The sequence below is a fragment of the Tinamus guttatus genome, unplaced genomic scaffold (assembly GCF_059628265.1).
Source record: "Tinamus guttatus ecotype Peru unplaced genomic scaffold, ASM5962826v1 Tinamus_guttatus_pri_ptg000356l, whole genome shotgun sequence".
Classification (NCBI taxonomy): Eukaryota; Metazoa; Chordata; class Aves; order Tinamiformes; family Tinamidae; genus Tinamus; species Tinamus guttatus.
Genome location: NW_028288890.1, coordinates 3,743,999 through 3,762,954, shown reverse-complemented (window position 1 = coordinate 3,762,954; position 18,956 = coordinate 3,743,999). Strand labels below are relative to the sequence as shown.

Here is an 18,956-nt window from a genome sequence, read left to right as displayed (position 1 = left end):
TTCCAGAGCTTTGCCAATGTTTGTCTTGTAACGCAGCTCCTACGAGTGCTTACTCTGACACGAGGTACTATTGCATTTTTAAAAAGCTGAAAAACTACTGGCATGATAAAGTTATACTTGCCCTGAAAATGACATTTTGCTGTGACCCTTACACAGTTACACAAGCTTTCTGATTTTGTGCTGTCCACACCACAAGGGATGAGGCTGGTGGGCCTCCCATCAAACTGAAGAAGCAGGGGGAGTTGGTAGGGTAGAAGAGCCCTTTGCAGGGGGACGGGGGATGGCACTGCTCCCATAGGAAATGAAAAGGAGAAAGGAGTAAAAGAGGATGTAAAAGAGATCCAGAGCAGTCAGATGCAACTTCTGCAGCGGTGCTAGAAGGCTGAGAAAGGAATCAGGCACCTGGAAATGACTTTCTCTAAATGGAGACGTTGATGTCCTGTGAACAACCAGTAAATGTCTACAGTGGAAGAGGACCCAGAGGGGATGGGCAAGGGCGATGTGCCCATGGCGCAGGGAAGACTGTAAGGTGCCACTGGGCCCAGCTGCTGCAGAGAAGGATGAATTGATCTCAGCTCAAAGGGTGGCCTTTCTTTTAGATATAAGGCTCTAACAGTTGAGTCAATCAAGCGACTATAACACAGCTGAGTGGATCAACTGGTTGTGTACATGGTTCTTTCTCAAGAGATAAGCAAGAGTGTCAATGTCTCCCTGCGTCAGCCAGACCAGCCTGGCGGATGTGTGTGTGTACATGGCTCAGCCCCTCATAGAGTGCAAAAAACGAACAACTAAGTATAAGGATTTTGATAAGAGCAACGAGCTTCAGCTGTTCCCAACCCACATACTCCTTCCCTGAGACAGGGGAAGCCAGGCAGTGTGACAGTGAGCATATTGTGAAGCGGGTAACGGGAATCCTGTTTGTACTGCGATTCCACTGTGTGTTGCGATGGTTGTATTCGGTTAAGTGTCACTTCCACTTCCACTGTGGTTTCAGTGTATTGCTGTATCACTCTGCTAAATCAAAGTCCCATGTAATGCCAAATACTCTCAAACACGTAAAGTTGGTACTAAACACAACACCTTGCACGCGTGCAGTATCTAAAAGAACACGGTCAGTACTGAGTCCGGCATAGGCCTGTCAGAAACGTGGTGGAGGGGAGAAGCTGAATGCCTGGCTGTGCCCACCGAGCAGAATGCTGGATGCCAGAGGAGCACCTGAACTCACCAGACAGTGTAACCACACTGACGGGGATCCCAAGGCCTCCTTGGGATAATTACAGCCAAAAAGTCACCTCAGAACATGTCACACTGATTATTTCTAAAAACAGTGAGCAGTGTTGCACGGCCCCACTGGGGACGATGCCCTGAGCGGAGCCCGGGGCGCTGTGGCCAGGAGGAGCGGTGTCCCGGGTGAGGGTCTGTCCCAGCGCACGGAGCAGTGTCCCGGGTGAGGGTCTGTCCCAGCGCACGGAGCGTGGCTAAGCAGCCTCTCACAGGGCTCCAAAGAACCCGGCAACACCGAGTGACAGGGCAACGAAACCCACAGTGAAGCGATCCCCGCAGCACGTGCATGGGGCCGAGACCTTCGCGTGACAACGGGCGGTTTCCACGAGGCTGCCACCTCCTCCGCGTTCGTGCCTGGCCCCGGGGGAATGTTGTGGGGACAGCTCGGGAGCAGGAGGCCGGCACAGGGACCGGTTTGCGCGCGAGGCAGGCGCACGCAGCGGGGCAGACAACCAAGGAGAGGACACGGCACAGACACCCGCAGCGGGCGGGGAGGCGGACGGGGCACCGGCCCCCCTCGCTCCTCCGGCTCCATCACACGCAGCCACCCCAGGCCCGGGCGCCCTGTCGGTGCTCCCGGCCGCGGGCTGCGGAGCGGGAGGGAAGATGGCGGGCGGCCCGCGGGTGGAGAGGCCCCGGCCCGCCCCGTGAGGCGGCGGCCGCCGCGGGGGGCGCTGCGCGGCCGCCGTGCCCATGGTGAAGCGGCCATGGAGGAGCCGCTGTGGAGCGCGGAGGCGGCGGGCGCCGTGTACCGCTCCCGCGACCCCGTGCGCAACCTGCGCGTGCGGTGAGGGCCGCCCCGCTCCCCCGCCGGCGGCGCCGCGGCCCGCCGTGACGCCGCGCTCCCTCCTCCGCGTGCAGGGTCCGCGTCCAGCGCCTCACGGCCGCCGGCCTCCTGCGGCAGGAGCCGCCGCCCGCCGCCCCTCGCGGCCCCGGGGCGCTCGGCCTGCCCGCCCGCGCCGCGCCCGGTACGTGCGGCCCCCATCCCGGGCCGGGGGCGGCGGCGCTCGCGCGGGCCCTGCCGGCCCTGACCGGCCGCTGTCCCCCAGGGGCCCGGCGTCCCCCGGACGAGGAGGAGGAGGCCGTCGTGGCGTGGCAGGAGAAGCTCTTCAGCCAGGTGCGTGCGCGGAGGGGCCGGCCCGGGGCCATCGGAGGGGGTTTCTCCTCCCCGGCCCCCGCGGTCCCCCCGGGCTCCCTGTCTGCGGGGCGGGCGGCCGAGCCCCGCGGCCGGCGAGGGCGCCGGGGCTGCTGCGGCACCGCGTCCCGGTGCTGGCGCGGCCCTGCGGGACCCCCTGGCCGCGGTTCCCGAAGGATCTGCCTGTCTTTGGCGTCCTTAAAAATCTCAGCCTCCAAAGCTTTCCTGGCCCTGCCCCTGCCCGTGAAGGGCGGCGCTCGCGCCTCATGTGCGGTGCTCTCAGTTCGAGGTGGATCTCTACCGAAATGAGGCGGCCTGCCAGACTCCCCTGGACCGGCAGTACCACCAGGAGATCCTGAAGCTGGAGAAGGCTGGAGGTCGGAAGAACTATCGCATCTTCACATACACTGATCATGACAGATTCACCAACCTGGAGGAGGTACCCGCTCTTACAGACTCACAGAAGGGCTGAGGTTGGCAGGGACCTCTAGAGATCATCCAGTCCAACCCCCTGCTCCAGCAGGGACACCCAGAGCACGGGGCACAGGGCGGCATCCAGGCGGGTTTGAAGATCTCCAGAGAAGGAGCCTCCACGGCCTCTCTGGGCAGCCTGTGCCAGGGCTCTGGCACCCTAATAGTAAAGAAGATCTTCCTCATATGGAGATGGAACTTCGTGTGTTTCTATTTGTACCATTACACGTTTTTCTTAGGTACACCTAGTGTCTGCAGCACTGTTTGCAGCAAGGCCAGGCCTCTTTTAGGGCAGAGGGGAATTTTGTCACTTCTTAGGCATGCAGAAGTGGGCTCAGCAGAAGCGGTATGTTCACCTGGTTCTCCAGACCAGGTGGTCCAGATCTCTTGCAGAAGGGTGTGCAGTGGTACCTGGAGGTACTTTGTAGCTTTGTAGAGTTGTTCGCTAGGTGACTTGCCAGGTGGAGTTCGGCTCAAAAAAGTGCTGAATGAAATCTAGAGTGTTCTAGCAGTTTGTCCCCGCATGTACGTGCGTAACTACCTGTGTTCTTCTCCAAGAGGGAGGCCGTTTGAGAAAGATGACCTGTTAGGCTGGTTCAAAGCATGTTTCTGTCTTCCAGCACTGCCAGAAAGTAACTGACTCGGATGATGAGGTGCCATCATATCTGGCACAGAGAATGGCCACCGTGAGGAGGAGAAGACAAGACCGTAGGCCAATGTGAGTGCACACAAGAGCTCAGAGCTTGCTAATACAGGTTTCTTACTAGTGCCTCAGCTCTGGAGGAATGTGGTCTGTGCAAGTTGGCAGAGTGAACTGCCTTCTGAGACCTTCCAGGAACTGGCATCTGCGCTCAGAGCTGGCACTGTGACTTTTCATCCCTCAGTGTTCAGTGTTGCCTCTACCAGACCGCTGTGGTGCGTCGTGTGTGGTTGTCTGGCAGATGGGCATTGTGCTGTCCTGTTGTTCACAGAGAAGGGAGTTCTCTGAAGTCGAAAGTCATCACCTGGGAGCCCTCGGAAGAATTTATAAAGAACAATCATGTGATTAACACTCCTGTTCAGACCATGTACATCATGGGGGACCTGGGTCCGTATGGAAAGTAAGTCAAATCTTGACCTGATCTTGTCTCCCAGATGGAAACTCATCTCCTGTGCTAATTCAAATCACTTGCCTCTTTCATAAATAAAGAGGAGGAAATTCTAAGAACTTAGTAATTGCAGATACTTTCTCCTATCTCATTTGTGAGGCAATGAATGTATTCTTCCCAAAGGCTTCTTACACTCCTAGGGAAGCAAGGGTGTGTTTGTTCCCTTCTGTGTCTTCATGTGCATTTACCAGCTCTGCTATTCCGGAGCATGTACATGTGCTCTGTTTAGACTGTCTTTGTCTTTCTTTTCTTTTTTCCCATTAGGCTTGGGCACAGGGAGTATGAGCATGTGCTTTGCACAATCAAGGTGGACAGCAATGGTGTGATCACAGTGAAGCCTGACTTTACTGGCACAAAAGGAGCCTACCGGTGAGTGGGATAGGGCTGGTACCGCTAGCAGGGCTGAAACAGAGGGCCAAATTGATCCCTTTGATCAACTTTCAGGCAGCAGACCAGCATTTAAGTTGAGAGATATTTTTCAGCTTTGTTCCAGGGAGTTCTGGGATGGATCATTGTGTTCTTCTACTTGTTGTCACTGGGCATGAGATCTGGGCTGTGGAGCCAGCACCTAAAGATACCAGTTATGCGTAAAGCTATAGGATGCGAGCGACCCTTTCTGAGGCGTCGATGCTGGCAGACACTGGGGAGTGAGGAGAGGGTCCTTAGTGCCCTGGTGTTGCTTCAGAGGCTGGGGAGGGGATGGTGGGGTGAATCACACTGCTGCCTGGGCTTGTTCTTTGCCTAACGGGGGAGTTTCCCCGTGTGTTTTGGGGCTCTGCAGAATTGAGGTGGATGGAGAGAAGCGCGAGCTGTGGACGTACACCGTTGAGAACGCGTCTGCCCCGGTGCAGCAGGAGGACGAGGAGCGGGAGCAGCGGCTGTTCAGAGACGTAAGGAGCAGCTTCCCCTCTGGACACTGGCCAGTTCTCCCTGCTTGGCAGGGGGAGTTCAGACCCTCACATAGGCATGAACATTAGAGCTATAGACACCTAAGGTTAGGTAAGATGGATGTCTCTGAAGGTGAGTCTCATTTGCCCAGCAGTTTGAAAACTCCCAACTCATTCAAGCACTCCCTGAATACTCTGCTTAATTCCTTGGCCTAGGTTAAGGTCTTGTCCATCTGTCACTGTTGACCACTGGCTGCATTTGACATTTTTAGCCTGATGCAAGAAAGCACCTAAATTCTTGTCTTTGTAGTGTCACCTGCTGATGGTGTTCCTTTCCTTTTGAGTAGTGGGCCACCTCTTTGCTTGGTCTTCCTCTTGCTGCATGTGTAATCACAGAAGGATTTCTTACTACCTTTAGTGTTCCAGGATGCTTGGATCTCATTTTATGCCTTGACCTTTCTGAACTGCCTTTTTGCCTTTGGCAGTTTATACAGATTCTTAATCTGTTTCAGTTTTGGATTTGTGCACTTCCTTTTTGCATTTGAGGTCAGTGAAGAAATCACGATGTAGCCACACTGATTTCCCATCTATTCATTTCAGTGGAGTAGTTTGTGTTTGTGGTTTTAGCAGTGTGTCTTAAGAGCTACTGATTCTTTGGAGTTTCTTTTTTATTTTCCCTAGATTGGCCTTTGACAAGGTCTTTCCAGAAGCCGAAATATTATGCAGTGTTAGCAGTTATAATTAGATTAGCTTCTTAAATTAGTTTGTTAAGTCCTTTAAAAATAAGCGACTTTAAATTAGTTCTTAAATTAAAAAATAATTAAAAAGGAAAAACTGTTAGCTTTGCCTGTCAACATCTTAATTTGGTTTCTTAATTTGGTTTCATTTTAAACTCTTTTTTTGCAATAATGTAAGCAAAAACATATAATCAAAATGACACTTTTTGTAATCCACTTTTTCTGTTTTCAGCTGTATAGTCGGCACAAAGAATATCTCAGCGGCCTTGTAGGCTCGGAATTTGAAATGGTGAGTACCACAGGCAGCCAGGGCCTGCCTTTGGGAGACCAGGGACCTGCTTGGCATGGCTGCTGTTTGTCTTCAAAGATTGTCTCCTGGGGATGTATTGGCAGTGTCACCGTGTGACTTCTGACTGTCACACGGTGACAGTGAGGCCTGCAGCAGGGAACACGGCACACGACAGCCCTGGGAGGCTGCGTGCGTTGCCCGAAGGGCTTTGACTGTGATAACTCTGAGGAGGAAGGGAGGAAAGTTGGTATTTTGGGAGAGTGGTTTCTGTTAACTTCTTGAATGCTAGAGTTTGCATCGCTCAGTTCAGGTAAATAGGCCTCCCATCTCTGAACTGAAATTTGTGACTTCAGATTGCATCTTATCCACTCTGAAGTACTGTAAAAGACCTAATTTATAGATCAGTGAACTCTGGCAGCCTGACAATTTGGTCTCTCTAGGGAGACCCTATCCAGAGAGCCTGGTAAGTTCTGGAAATGATGGGGAGCTAATACAAGAAATCAGAATTCCTGCTTCCCTAGCAGGAGCAAGTCAAAGGATGAAACCTCGAAGCCCAAGCAGCCGCGAAATATTCCTGTGGCGTCTTGTTGGGAGGGGATTGCGGGAGCTTCCACTAGTCACTAAGTTCTTTTATCTTCTTTATCTGCTTGTTCCTGCAGCCTCTTCCTGGTGCACTACGGCTGTTTGTGAATGGGGAAATAGGTGAGTCCTTATTATGAACGGTCCCTGTAGGGGCAAAAACTGGGTCTCCTGGAATGGCTAAGGCTGGAAAGGATTCCTGATTCACAGGCCAGTCCTGAGCAGAGGATTCTCTCCCTAGCTTCCTTTTGTTCCTCCTCCTCCTCCTCTTTTTTGTCCTGCCCTGTTTTTGTGAATGAATCTCTTGAGTTGCATTAACAGATTGGAGATTGCAAACATGACAGCTGTTGTGGAAAACATACAAGTCTGAAGAAGGGAGAGGTTATAGATCTGTACATTATACACATTATAGATCTGTTTGTTATAGACTATAACAAAGCAATTAAACATGGGACTTCCATAATGGGGACAGGGCCTATCCTGAGCAAGAATCTTCTGAGGGTCATGTTCTGTTGTGTGGAAGAACCTGGCTTTTCCCAGCTTCCCTTAGACTGTTGGTGCTGCATCTCCCATGCTCTCCAGTGAGCACTGGAGGAGTTTATGTGGAAGCAAGAGGTTGAACGTTCATTCTGTCTTCCTTTCAGTTTCAGCTCAAGGCTATGAATATGACAACCTCTATGTTCATTTCTTTCTGGAGCTGCCTAAATGTGAGTATCGCTGTTTCCAGCCCTATCACATGAGCTGAAGATATAAGTCATACAGATCAGTTATGTTAAAAGTCAGTAAAAATAAATGGAAGGGGCTGGGATCTAACTGGAACTATAAGTACCAAAGTTGGTGGCGTGAACTAAACTGGCATCTGGGAGAAAGTAGCAGCTTCATCTCTTGGCTTTTCCAAATTGGGACTGGGACATAAAGGACTGTTGGGTTCTCAGCCAGCAGTGGTGGTGTCCAGCAAGCCACCCAAATTCGTTCCTAACCCTGCACAGAATCCATCTCAGTGCTGACCCTGCCTGATTTCACTTCCAGTCATTATGTCCTTTTATTCTTCACCAATGCTTAAGTATTACATCTTTTTACTGATGCTTAAGTATTAAATCTTGGCTTAGAATTAAGGCTCCCAGAATTAACATGCACATCCTGCTTCTTGTTTTGTCACCCTTCGCTCCCTTTTTTGTCTGGCTGTAGTGCTCATGTTTGTCTGAGGGACTGTCACTTTTGCTACTCTGTATTTTTAGATAAGATTCTTTTCTCCCAAGATGGAGCTTGTGCTGTCATACACATCCCACGGAGTTCTGGAATGCAGTAATTGCAGCAAGAGGGTGGGATGCACCTAGGGAAATTCAGTGTGGGTTGAACAGCTGGGATTGCCGTTCTCCTTTGAGCTGTTCTGCCTGCTGAGTCCTCCCTTTCATCCGGAGCTTTCACCACGGCTTTCACGTTCTCCTTTTCTCCTAGGCTGGTCGAGCCCAGCATTCCAGCAGCTCTCGGGAGTGACGCAGACCTGTGCCACCAAGAAAGTGGGCAGGGTAAGGACGTTTGCAAACCCGAGGAGCAGAACTTGAACAGGGACACGCTGAGGTGGACCTTGTAGTGATACAAGCTATGGGTTTATTCAGCAAAGGTTCTGACTTGAGAGCTGCTTTCTAGAGCAAGCCGTATTTGGGGTTCTCCTCATTCTGGCTGTACGTTTGACATTGGCATTTTTCAGAGTGCCACTGTATTTGAATGAAATTTCAAAGCAGTTTCTGGAGCCTAACTTTTAAATTCTTTTGTTTGATTGCCTTTGGAGCTTTGATGTTGGTTGCTGGAAACACTCAGAGTTAATGAAGCATCATCCTGGCTTGACTGGGTCTGCAGTGCATCCAGTCTTTAAACTGATTTCTTGCAGTGAACCCTCTCTCCTGTCTAGAAGTTAGTTCAATTGCTGTATGCAGCTCCTCCCTTGCATCTAGATTTGAATTTCACCAACCTTTTCATGTCTTTGTAAGAGCTAATCTTGCTTATTACAAAAAAAGTTATCATACCACATTTCAGTAATCGTGTTGTTGGAGGTATTTTTCTGTGTTCCTGTGAGGATCCTGATTTGTCATTTGAAGTGTGTCACTCTTTTCCCCATTTTCATTAGTTTAAAAAGTTCATTCCATCTACATGGCACTGGGAATTGTGTGCAGATCCCCCGTACAGCCCTGTGCTGCATTGGTGTGTTGTGATTGATCTCATCTAGGGCACCACTGCTTCTTCTCCCTTTAGCTCTTTTCTCCCTGCTCTCCATGTTCTTGTTCTAGTGCTAGTGCTGGATTCTACTCTTGCACAGGAATCTTATCTCTGTTCCTCTTTTCCAGGATAATGTGGCATACTTCTGCTACCTCTTCACTCTGGAGATGTTTTTCACCCAAGAAGATGAATCAGAAGGTGTGTTTCCTTGCTGCCCTGAAAGCTCCTGGTTGCAGTGTAGGTAGGCATCATGCCATGTGCACTGATGTAAATAAAGGAAGATGTTGCACATTGAGCACATGGTCACCACATTGCCACAAAACCTCTGCACATGTAGCAAATGTCCTTTGCCCAGCTGTGTGTCAGTACTTGCATGGAGCAGTGTGTTTCCTTGTTTCCAGGCCATGCTCAGTTCTATCCAGTGCTGGATCTTATCTTTGTAGTCACACTAAATGGCCTCTATAATCTGTATAGTTTATATATAGTCACTTTAGAACTCATGGCTATATTTTAAGCTGAGCTTGCCTGTAGCCTTTTCCTATCCTGTCCTTATGTTGCTCTTTCTTTGTCACCAAGCCCATTGCTTTTTCGATTGCTGTCGCCAGGAACAACTTCACATCATGCCTTGCCACTTCAGTGTAATGTATGCATTGGATTAGAGTATACAACCAACACTAATGCACTTCCAGCGTAGAATAAATGTATTATTACACCGTGGAGAAAATAAATGCTTGGAAGCTTGTTGGAGAATGCAAGTTAGTAACATTCTAGTAACTGTGAAACAGGTATCTGTTAATGATAGAAAAGCTCCCTTGTTTTGTCTCCCATAGTTCAAAAAAGAGTGCCTGGTCTGCAAAAGGACAATTGAGCAACCAGTTTGGACTTGATCTCAGAGATTCATCAAAACAAAAAAAATACCAAAATTTTTAGCCTCTTACCAATATTTCCCTTTTCATCCTGAAGTCAGAGGCTCCAGATCTTACAGGGAAAGATAATCACCATATGTCTAGGTTTGTCATTCTAGAAGAAATACAGCCAGGACTTCTTGCTGGTGCTTAGCAAACTCAGTGTCCATCTGCAGCTTTTACACAACTGTCATCTGCTCCCCTTCCTTGCAGACTCCCTCCCTCAGTGGCCTGTCCTTTACTTTGAGGTTCTATCCCTGGATTTTTGGCAGAGGTATCGTGTTGAAGGATACGGCTCTCTGGTGCTGCCAGCCTCTCCAGGTAAAGTGTATTTGGGAGTGGGTTGTTAGTGGCGAGGGGAATGAAAAGGGATGAGAGTTGAGTGGTTCTCTTGGGAGTGGACTTGCTGGGCCCAGGCAGGCTTTTCCTGTGCATGCTGAGGGGAATACTAAGCTCCCTGTGAGGCATCAGAGAGGGGTCTGGTGCATCCTAAACCATTTTGCTTGTTATTGAGAAGCATCGTGTGTTGCTTCAGTGGCTCTGTCTGAAAATCTTGTGCTGCAAAGCCCTGGAGTGGGGCCCATCCGTCTCTTCGATGGTGGTGCTCCTTCTCCGTCCGGCTTGGAATCTGAGGGTCACAGCAGACATCCTGATGCAGGAAGATGCTCCTCATGAGCGTGGGGTAGTTCCAGCGCTGCCTCTGACTGTCTGAGGCTGAGTCACTGGAAAGACATATAGATGATAAACCATAGAATGTTTCCATTTCCAGCCTGTCATGGTATGGATCAGTGCCATAGGATCCATCTACCATGCTGTCCTGTCACTCTGGGTGGATTAATTTGCTGTAGACACTAAACTGGCCTGTCCTCCCTGATCAGGGCTGCACACATTTACCATCCCCACCTGGCGCCCTGTGGAGCTGGGGACAGTCTCAGAGCTGAGAAGGTTTTTCATTGGGGGATCTCCTGAACTGGAGGACTTAACCTACGTCAGGATACCCACAACCTTCCAGGTGGGTTCAGCTACAGGATGCTGCTCTTGCTGGGATATGTGAGATTCTGCTCTCAAGTTCAGGTTCCTGTTGGCAGTTTTGACCAGATTCGAGCAAGGATGAGCTGATGGTCCCATTCCCGTGCAAAATAAATGGATCCTCTGTGGCGCTAATGAGCAGGGACAGAGGAGGGGACAAACCTGCTGTAGAGCTCTCTGCCCTCCGGGCTGTCTGCAGCTTAGAGAAGTGAGTGCCCAAGCACCAGAGCCTGGCCCTGCCGCTGCTTGTGCTGGCCCCGTCTGGGAAGATCCCTCACGTGAGCATCTCCTACTGGCTCGAGTCTTCATGTAAGTACTGAGCTGGCAGAACCTCGCTGAAGCAAGAAGCTCACAGGAATGTTGGGCAGAGAAAAATTCCACGTGCTCAGAAAAGCTGCCGAGGCGCTTGCGAGTGTAACAAAAAAGCTGCTCTTAGTAGCAGTTTTGAGTGGGAATAAGCCCTGAAGCAACAACTAAAACCCTTCTCCAGGACTTTGTTGTCAGCTCACTAGTAATCAGGGCCAGTCCTCAGTGCAGCCCAGAACTCTTTGGGAGAGCCTTGGTGCTCACAGTTGTTGCTACTCTTTGCAGTAGATCAGGTAGGTGGTTGCTAGGGCCGAGCTGGTTATTCCAACCTGGGCTTTCTGTGCAGGGAGGGCGTCTGAGCCGCCTCGGCTTTCGCACAAAGACCACGGGGACCGTCACCTTCCGGCTTCACTGCCTGCAGCAGTCTAAGTGAGTGTTGCAAAGTGAGTGTGAGCTCGTCTGCTGTGCTGTGCTGGGCCAGCCCTGACCTTGTGCTTCTCTGCAGGGCTTTTCTGGAAACCAGTGCCCTGCGACAGCGCATGCAGAGTGTGCTGGACCGGCTTGGAGGCTTCACTCAGCAGAGTTCTGTCTACAACGTTTTGGGTAGGACTGTCATCTCACTCCCCTCTGGGGCACTTGGGCTCACTTTTGCCTTTTTGCAGAGCGGGTTGGGATCTCTGCAGAGTCCATTGCTGGGGTGTAATCACCCCCTTTGAGCTTCTTGAGTGTCAGACTACCACAGCCAAGGCTTAATGTTCTGATCTGGAGTTGCTGGAGACTTCAGGAGGCATCAGCTGTCCGCAGGTGGGAGGAGAAGCACCCTGTGAGGGCAAAGCCTTGGCTGAGCTGCCCCGTCTTGCCTGGCATGTGGCACCCAGGCTCCATCTCTCCTTCCGTTTTGCACGGAGGAAGTGCAGTACTAGAAATCAGTGAAGGAAAGCAGCAAGAGCCTGGTGCTTTGTTGGTGGGAGTTAGTTCCAGGAAGTGAGATTCCTGTTCTTGGAGAGAGGATGTTCTTTGGATAGGCTCATCCCTCCCCTCCCCTGAGGCTGCCTTGGCCCCGTACCCGCTGGTGCGCTCAGGCTGCTCTCGCGCTGTGTTGCAGAGGCTTTCCGGAGAGCGCGGCGCCGGATGCAGGAGGCGCGCCGGAGCCTGCCCCGAGACCTCGTCAGCACCGCGGCCTCCGCGCGCACCCCGGAGCCGTGAGCCACCGCGGCGGCCTCCAGCCTGCGAGCGCTCGGCAGCCTCCCTCTGCTCACAAGGGCAAGAGGAGTCGCAGCTCTCGTGCCTGGAGGCTTTTCAAGCCCTTCCTTTGCCATGGGTGGGGGAAGGAGTCTGTGACACATCCACATCTTTGTGTTTCCGTGGATATCCATGGAAGGACCCCCATCTTTTCAAGGCATTTTGTTGCCATTCCCTAATGGTACAGATAATTGTTGACATTTTTGCTGGGTAAACTAAAGCATCGAACATTAGACCTGGGAACTCTTTAAAACCTTTTCAAATATCAAATAGAAAATTATTATAAAAGTCTCAAGTCTACAGTGACTTGGAAAATTTGCTTTTCTTCTTAGAGAAGAGAGTGATTTTGAAGGTCAAGGCATGAATGCTGTTTACAGTTTAATGGAATGAGTAGGTAACTGATAATGGTTACCAGCATTTGTAGGTACAGCTCAGTCATCAGTAAAATTAATCTGTCCACCTTTGCCTTAAGACTGACTCATTTCTAGAGAAAAGAACTTTCTGTCACTCTGTAATGTATGAAATTAAAGCAAAACAATGATACACAGCCTAAATTCACAACTCGAGAAGAGTTAAATTCTGTATTCCTTTGTATGTTCCCATGAAGCTCCTGGGTTCCTGCACCTCTGCAGTTATTAGCAGAAGGAAGCTTTGTTTGAGGACACAGCTGAAGAACACACATTCCCCTCATACTACAGCAGAACTTCATCTGCGTGGTTTGCAAAGCGCCAAAGCAGATTGTAACATTTGCTCAGCAACTGAACTTTGAACTATCTCTGTTCATTGCTCCATTTCTGATTGCAATAGGCTGTGTTGCTTCCCGAGGAAGTATTTGTCTAGTTTTCACTCTGTTTCTTCTCGTGTTCTTTTCTCAGTCTCTTTTTTCGCTGTTTTTGCTCTTCTCAAGTTCAGAGGTGTGAGGGTAGCTGCAGACTGGCAGTGCTGCACTCATCTGTGCATGAGTCATGTTTTCATGTGTTCTCCACCCCCAACACAAGGGGTAGGAAGAAAAACCTCTGCTGAGATCATGCAGACCTGAATATGTTCATAAAATCAGAACTCATGGGCTGTGTATGAACACAGGGCTTTCTCTCCCTTTCTCTGCACTTTTCTTCTTTGCCAGGGGGGTGAGACGGATGGTTGCAGCCATGTTAAATATCCTGCTCTTCCTGGGTTTCTGTTGACTCAGCCCCTTCTTGCCATTCTGATCTCACCCCAGCCTTCACTGGAAAACCTGAGCTCCTGGGTTTGTCCCCCCTTGAGCTTTGTGGTAATTTCTAGGTCGTTATAGCACCTTGAATGCACCTGGCAGCTACTTAAAGAGGCTTTTTGCTCACCTTGCTCTGCCTGCACCTTTCTTTTGCTGGAAGAAGCTGCCAGCATGTATTAGTGTGGCCTGCTAAGCCGAGTGCAGTATTCCTGGGCTAGAGCTGAATGCTACTGCCTGGGCCTGGATCAGGTCTTCGCTGATGCTTTGGGACATGATGTGGCTCTGTAGGGCGTTGTGGCTGCAAAGAGGAGCAGCCAGTGCTGCAGCAGGAGAGCTGAGGCCTGGGCACGTGCGCTCACACGGGCTGTGATGAGGCTGTTGCATTTCACAGGCACTGACCCGCTCCGTGCTCAGGTGTCCAGAAGGTAGGTAGCTGATCAGTGTCTTTTTTATCTTTTTTAGTCATAAGTTGTGTCCTAGCTACTGAATATTACAGAAGTAACACAGCATTTCCTTCAGCATGTTTCAGTTGTGTTGGCCACCAATAGCCCAATCTCATGTCTCCAAAGCGCTTTTCAGGATTGAAATATGAGGTAAAAAATATTCTTTTAATCAATAAAGTAACAAAATACCTATTTCCTTAAGACAGGACTGCCGAGAACAGACGCTAATAGAGAGTGGAATCAGATTCCCAACTTGTGGTCGTTGCCCAGAGCACTTAGGTGGCAGAATCTGTGGGCTGACTCTTAAGGTTACACGGAGATGTGATAGGGTTTACTCACTGATACTACTTTCGCTAGTTAAAACTCTGATTATTATTGGGTTAAAATCTTAGAGAAAGTCATAAGTTTATTGAAAGAAAACTCAGGAAGGGACAATTTAAAAATAAAAATAATAAAAAATATAATCAAAGAAGTGTTCTCCCAAAACAAGACCTTATTAGCAATTTTTCTCCTTCATACTTGCAGCCTCCTTGGCTTGACAGAACAGAATGTCTAATGCTTGTGAAAGATGTCTTGGGGGAAACTCTCAGCAAATGTTCTTTGCATATGCCCTTTTAACTAGCTGATTTCCATATGCAGGCAGATATATGGAAATGTCACTAATCTTTTAATCAAAACTGGCATTTGGTGCAGGGTCCGTGCCCTTGCCAGGAGGCCTGGCCAGTTGGACTGGAGATTGCGCGTGAGCCTTCCTGATCACAGATTCAGTATGAGCCATTACACAGGAACAGACGGAAGGGAGGCGAGTGGTCTTCTTGGAGACACAAGGGTTTTCCCAACGGATGTGTGTCCCTAGGGAATGTGCTGGAGGGGTACAACGCCCGTGTGGTAAAACTCAATGGGAGAATCATAGAATGCTTAAGGTTGGAAGGGACCTCTAGAGATCATCTAGTCCAACCCCCTGCACACGCAGGGTCACCTAGAGCACGTGGCACAGGACTGCGTCCAAGCAGGTTTGAAGATCTCCAGAGAAGGAGACTCCACAACCTCTCCGGGCAGCCTGTTCCAGGGCTCTGTCACCCTCACTGTTAAGAAATTTTTCCTTAAGTTCCTGTGGAACTTCTGATGTTTCAGTTTGTGGCCATTTCCCCTGGTTCTGTCAGTGGTCACCAGTGAAAAGAGGCCAGCACCATCCTCCTCACTGCCTCCCTTGAGGTACTTCTAGACACTGCTCAGGTCCCCTCTCAGCCTGCTCTTCTCCAGGCTGAACAGGCCCAGCTCTCAGTCTTAAGAGAGAAGGGAGAGGAAGGACAGGGCCAGGAGCTGCGAGCGCACAGGCTTGGGGCAGGAGTGCCCTGTGTTTACAGGACTGGGGTAGGTCCCCGTGGGCAGGGGGGCCTGCAGGTGGTCGTGGGCTTGGAGATGCTGCGAACGGCTAATGGGTGGGAGCTGGGTGGGCTGAGGAGCCCGCGGCAGACACAGGCCCTGCAGGGGACCAGAGTGGGCCTGGCAGCGCGAGTCCGTGTGTCCCCTGCATGTGGCCAGCGGTCTGAGATGTCACTACATGGGCTGCAGCAACACGATGGTTTCTCTTGGGCTGCCTCTGCTGCTTCCTTTGGGGCAGGCAGCTGTGACGTTTTCTGAGCGCCAGCTGAACTGCCCCACAGGCAGCCCTCGGGCTCGGCTGCTGCTACCTCAGAGTGACCTGCGCTGCGTGGCCGCAGCCACCGCTCGCAAGTCCCCAGGGCCCTTCCAGGCGTCTCATGAAACTGGGCAAGCAAAGGGTAATTGCAGAAACGTTGGCTTGGTGGGAGAAAAGGCCACGGGCAGTTGGCAGTGCTTGCAGGATGCAGCTCAACAGCCATTAGAAATTCCAGAGCGGATGCGGCAGAGATGTAAAGGCAAGAAATTAGCCATATGTGTGAGTGCAGGAACTGCATGGCCTTGTTCAGAGAAGTCAGATGTCACCGTTCTGTTTCATGAGAGGGAGTGGATTTCCCTGTCAGCAGAGGAAGACTCAGGCTGTGACAACTTCAAACAGCAGCGTTTTGTCTTGAGCATGTCCTGCCTCAGATCCCTTGGTAAGTAAAGCAGAAGCAAGAGGTTAGGGCCCTCTTTCTGGGCAAGACCTTAATCCCCTTGGATGTTCTGCACTGCTTTTCCCTGGGGAAGAGCCCTGCGCTGCCGCGCACGACTGTTTGGTGTTGATGTAGGCAGAGAAGCGTCTCCCCAGCCTGTGTCCCTTGTCCCATTCCGTGGCCCAGTGCACCTGAAGTGCCAGGTCCTACAGACCTCATCTGCTCTGTAGAGGATATTCTGGACGGTGAGGGTAAACTGTGCTGAAAACCAAGGGCCAGTTCAACAAGTCGTGAATATTAAGAGAAGGACTGAGCATGGAGAGGGGAATGTGCTGGCAGCCGGAGGGCTGTGCCCCCAGGTTGTGCTCGGCGGTCGGGGTGTGCAGCAGAGCCGGGGGCTCGGGGCAGCCGTGCTGGGCACGCACATCCCGCAGGGATCGCTCTCGGCATTACGCAGGGCGTGGGAAGGGTCCTCGGCTGCACTCCGGTGCTTACGCGGTCACTATAGAAGCCACTATTAACATTTCAACAGGGGCTGGCGGTACCAGATGAGAGCTGTGAACGCGCTGGCAGGGAGGGGAAGGAGCTGCCTGCTTTGCCTTCACCCACGTTACCTTTCCATTATAGTCACTGGGGTAAGACGCAGCCTGCATAGTTCTCTAAAGCTAACGTCAGTATTTCAGTGCAAATCAGAACATAACTGATTTGAGCAAAGGCACATTCTATTAGGTAACTGGAAGAAAAGTGTCTGTGTACCCTTTTCCTGCAGTAAAGCCATTGCATTTTTTTATTTAATTAATGTATCATTAATTTGAGTTTGAGCAGGTTTTTGCTTTGGTCCAAGCAGGTTTCTCAATGAATTCTAGTGCTGTGCTCTCCATTCTCACTTATCGGTCAAGATTCTGTTCTAAAGTAATGAGGAAAGTCAGAAAGCATTGAAATAACAGACTTCACTATAATATATTCACACTTACACATTTAAGGATCATCTTTCAAAACAATTGTGAGGAGATTCTGCAACAAGGGATTGCACTCTTTTCCCCAATGTATGGAAACCTGTGGTGTTCCATGTTTTCCAAGTTTGTGCAAATGAGAGAATCAGCCTCTTGGGAAGGTGGGAAAGATAAATTCCCAGTTCCTCACCCTGTCCTTAGAAAGCTGAAGAGGTCAAATTGGACCTCAAGATCTAATCCATTCATTTGCTTCACTTTTAACTTAATCTAAGCCCGACAGATGTTTGATCAACCTGTTTTTTAAGTGGTGTTGGAGACTGCAGATCATTCTTTCTGAGTATTCCCTTTCCTGTGGCACATTTTCTTTGTACAGAGCAATCGGCCGTGGCAGCTTGTGCATTAGCTGAGCAAGACTGTAGTCATGCTGCTGGTGGAGGTGTGAGGAGGAGGAGGGAGCCTGCGATTCCTATCAGGTAGTTATTGTTTCTCTGGGGGATTCCAGTCCCAGGTTGTCAGAGTGCCTGTAATATTTTGTTCTCTGCTGTTAATCTCCTCATGAGCATCACGATGGCTTTGAGGAGGGCGTCGCGAATCTGGGAGATCGGGCGAGCTGTCATCCCGAGTGAGTGGGTTTCGCTTTTCCTGTTGCTGCTGGAAACGGAGGACCTGTCACCGGACTCTTGTGCTTTGCTTGCAATGTCCAGTGTTTTCACAGAGTCACAGAACGGTTGAGGTTGCAAGGGAGCTCTGGGGATCATCTGCTCAAGCAGGGCCACCTAGAGCACATTGTCCAGGACTCCATCCAGGTCCCAGGTTTGAAAATCTCCAAGGTGGGAAACTCTCTCCTTTTCCACCTCAGATGTGCTTGTAAGAGGTGGATTCCTCTCCTGGGATTCCTCTTCTGTTCCTCTTTGGTCACCCTTTGTCCTCCATCCTTTACCCTCTCCTGTCTCATTTTGACTTTTTTTTTTTTTTCCTTAGTGTGTGTCACAAATAAGCTTAGATCTGTGCCCTGTTTATTCTTTTCTGTGTCCCCGTTTTGCGCAGGACTTCTCTACGCTCATTCCCCAATGGGAGTGTTCAGACAAGCGTCCTCTAGTCAGAAAAGAGGATGGCAAAACATCTGCCTGTCACTCGAGCACGCGAGAATGCTAATACAAGACAGCATTAGCTTTTCCGAATCCGTTTTTAAATGACTGTTGGCCTGCAGACAAGCATTAAGAGCAGTAGCCGCTCACTTCATTGCCGTCCCCCCAGCCCAGGGGATGGGAACCCTGTGGGCAGATCCGCTGGCGCCTCCCGTCCCCTCCGCAGGGGCTCTGTGCTGGCCAGGCTGGGCCGGGGCTGCTCCTGGGAGGCTCCCTGTGCCCAGGAGCCCACCTGGAGTTGCCCGTTTTGACTGGCTTGTGCCCACTTTGCTTCGGGTCCTCTTTCTCCCCTGCCACAAGACTTGGCCTGTGTTCTTGGCACTGTTCATGTCCCCCTGGCTCCCTCAGCACTGCAGCACTCGGTGGTTCCAGTCTTCTGCCCTCCCTGGACAGCTTTCCAATATATTCCTCGATATATTATTTTTGGCAGCCATTCCAGGGTCTGTCCAGGGGCTCTGAAGAGCAGTTGCCCCCACGTGGCAGCAGCAGCTGCAGGATGAATTGCTGCACTCGCTTCCTCAGTCTCAGCCAAGCTGTAGGTCTGGCAGCTCCTGCTCCGGTGCTGCGTGAACCCTGGCTGAGCTCTTGAGTTCAGTAACGTCTGCAGTGTGAAGCACTGTCCTCCCTGACAGACTTATTCAGGGCCAAGGACTTCCCTTTCTTCTCATTTCTAGATGTTTTGGCAAGAATGACTTCCAGCATCCTGTGGTGTATGGCTGAGCTCTTCAATCCGCTTTGCAGTCGTATCCATAAAAAGGGATTGGATTATAAGCCTTCAGATATAGCAAGATCAATCTTAGATCAGTCACATATTTCACTAACCATCCTCCTGCAATCTCGGCTCAAAATACCTTTGTAATTTTTCATGTCCAACTGGAGTGTGTTTCTCCTCGTG

The 18,956-nt window shown here is 50.6% G+C and overlaps 2 protein-coding genes across 2 annotated transcripts in view; both read left to right on the top strand.

Annotated features, from left to right (window-relative positions):
• STX1A (syntaxin 1A) overlaps window positions 1-18,956 on the top strand; it is a 213,356-nt gene that overhangs the window by 92,915 nt on the left and 101,485 nt on the right. The window lies entirely within an intron of this gene.
• Window positions 1,992-12,193, top strand: MKS1 (MKS transition zone complex subunit 1). Its single transcript, XM_088530113.1, has 17 exons — window positions 1,992-2,071; window positions 2,146-2,401; window positions 2,703-2,858; window positions 3,511-3,608; window positions 3,862-3,990; window positions 4,303-4,407; window positions 4,820-4,928; window positions 5,895-5,951; window positions 6,611-6,653; window positions 7,175-7,237; window positions 7,989-8,059; window positions 8,876-8,945; window positions 9,866-9,973; window positions 10,531-10,664; window positions 11,334-11,416; window positions 11,493-11,590; window positions 12,093-12,193. Exons 1-17 carry the CDS (start codon window positions 1,992-1,994, stop codon window positions 12,191-12,193), a joined length of 1,761 nt encoding a protein of 586 aa, XP_088386239.1.

Bases quoted from the DNA above. Each gene is read 5' to 3' on its own strand.
- MKS1 (XM_088530113.1), top strand. From the start codon at position 1,992: ATGGAGGAGCCGCTGTGGAGCGCGGAGGCGGCGGGCGCCGTGTACCGC. The intron at 4,929-5,894 runs GTAAGGAGCAGC...TTCTGTTTTCAG, and splicing joins AGCAGCGGCTGTTCAGAGAC to CTGTATAGTCGGCACAAAGA. The intron at 10,665-11,333 runs GTGGGTTCAGCT...CTTTCTGTGCAG, and splicing joins GGATACCCACAACCTTCCAG to GGAGGGCGTCTGAGCCGCCT.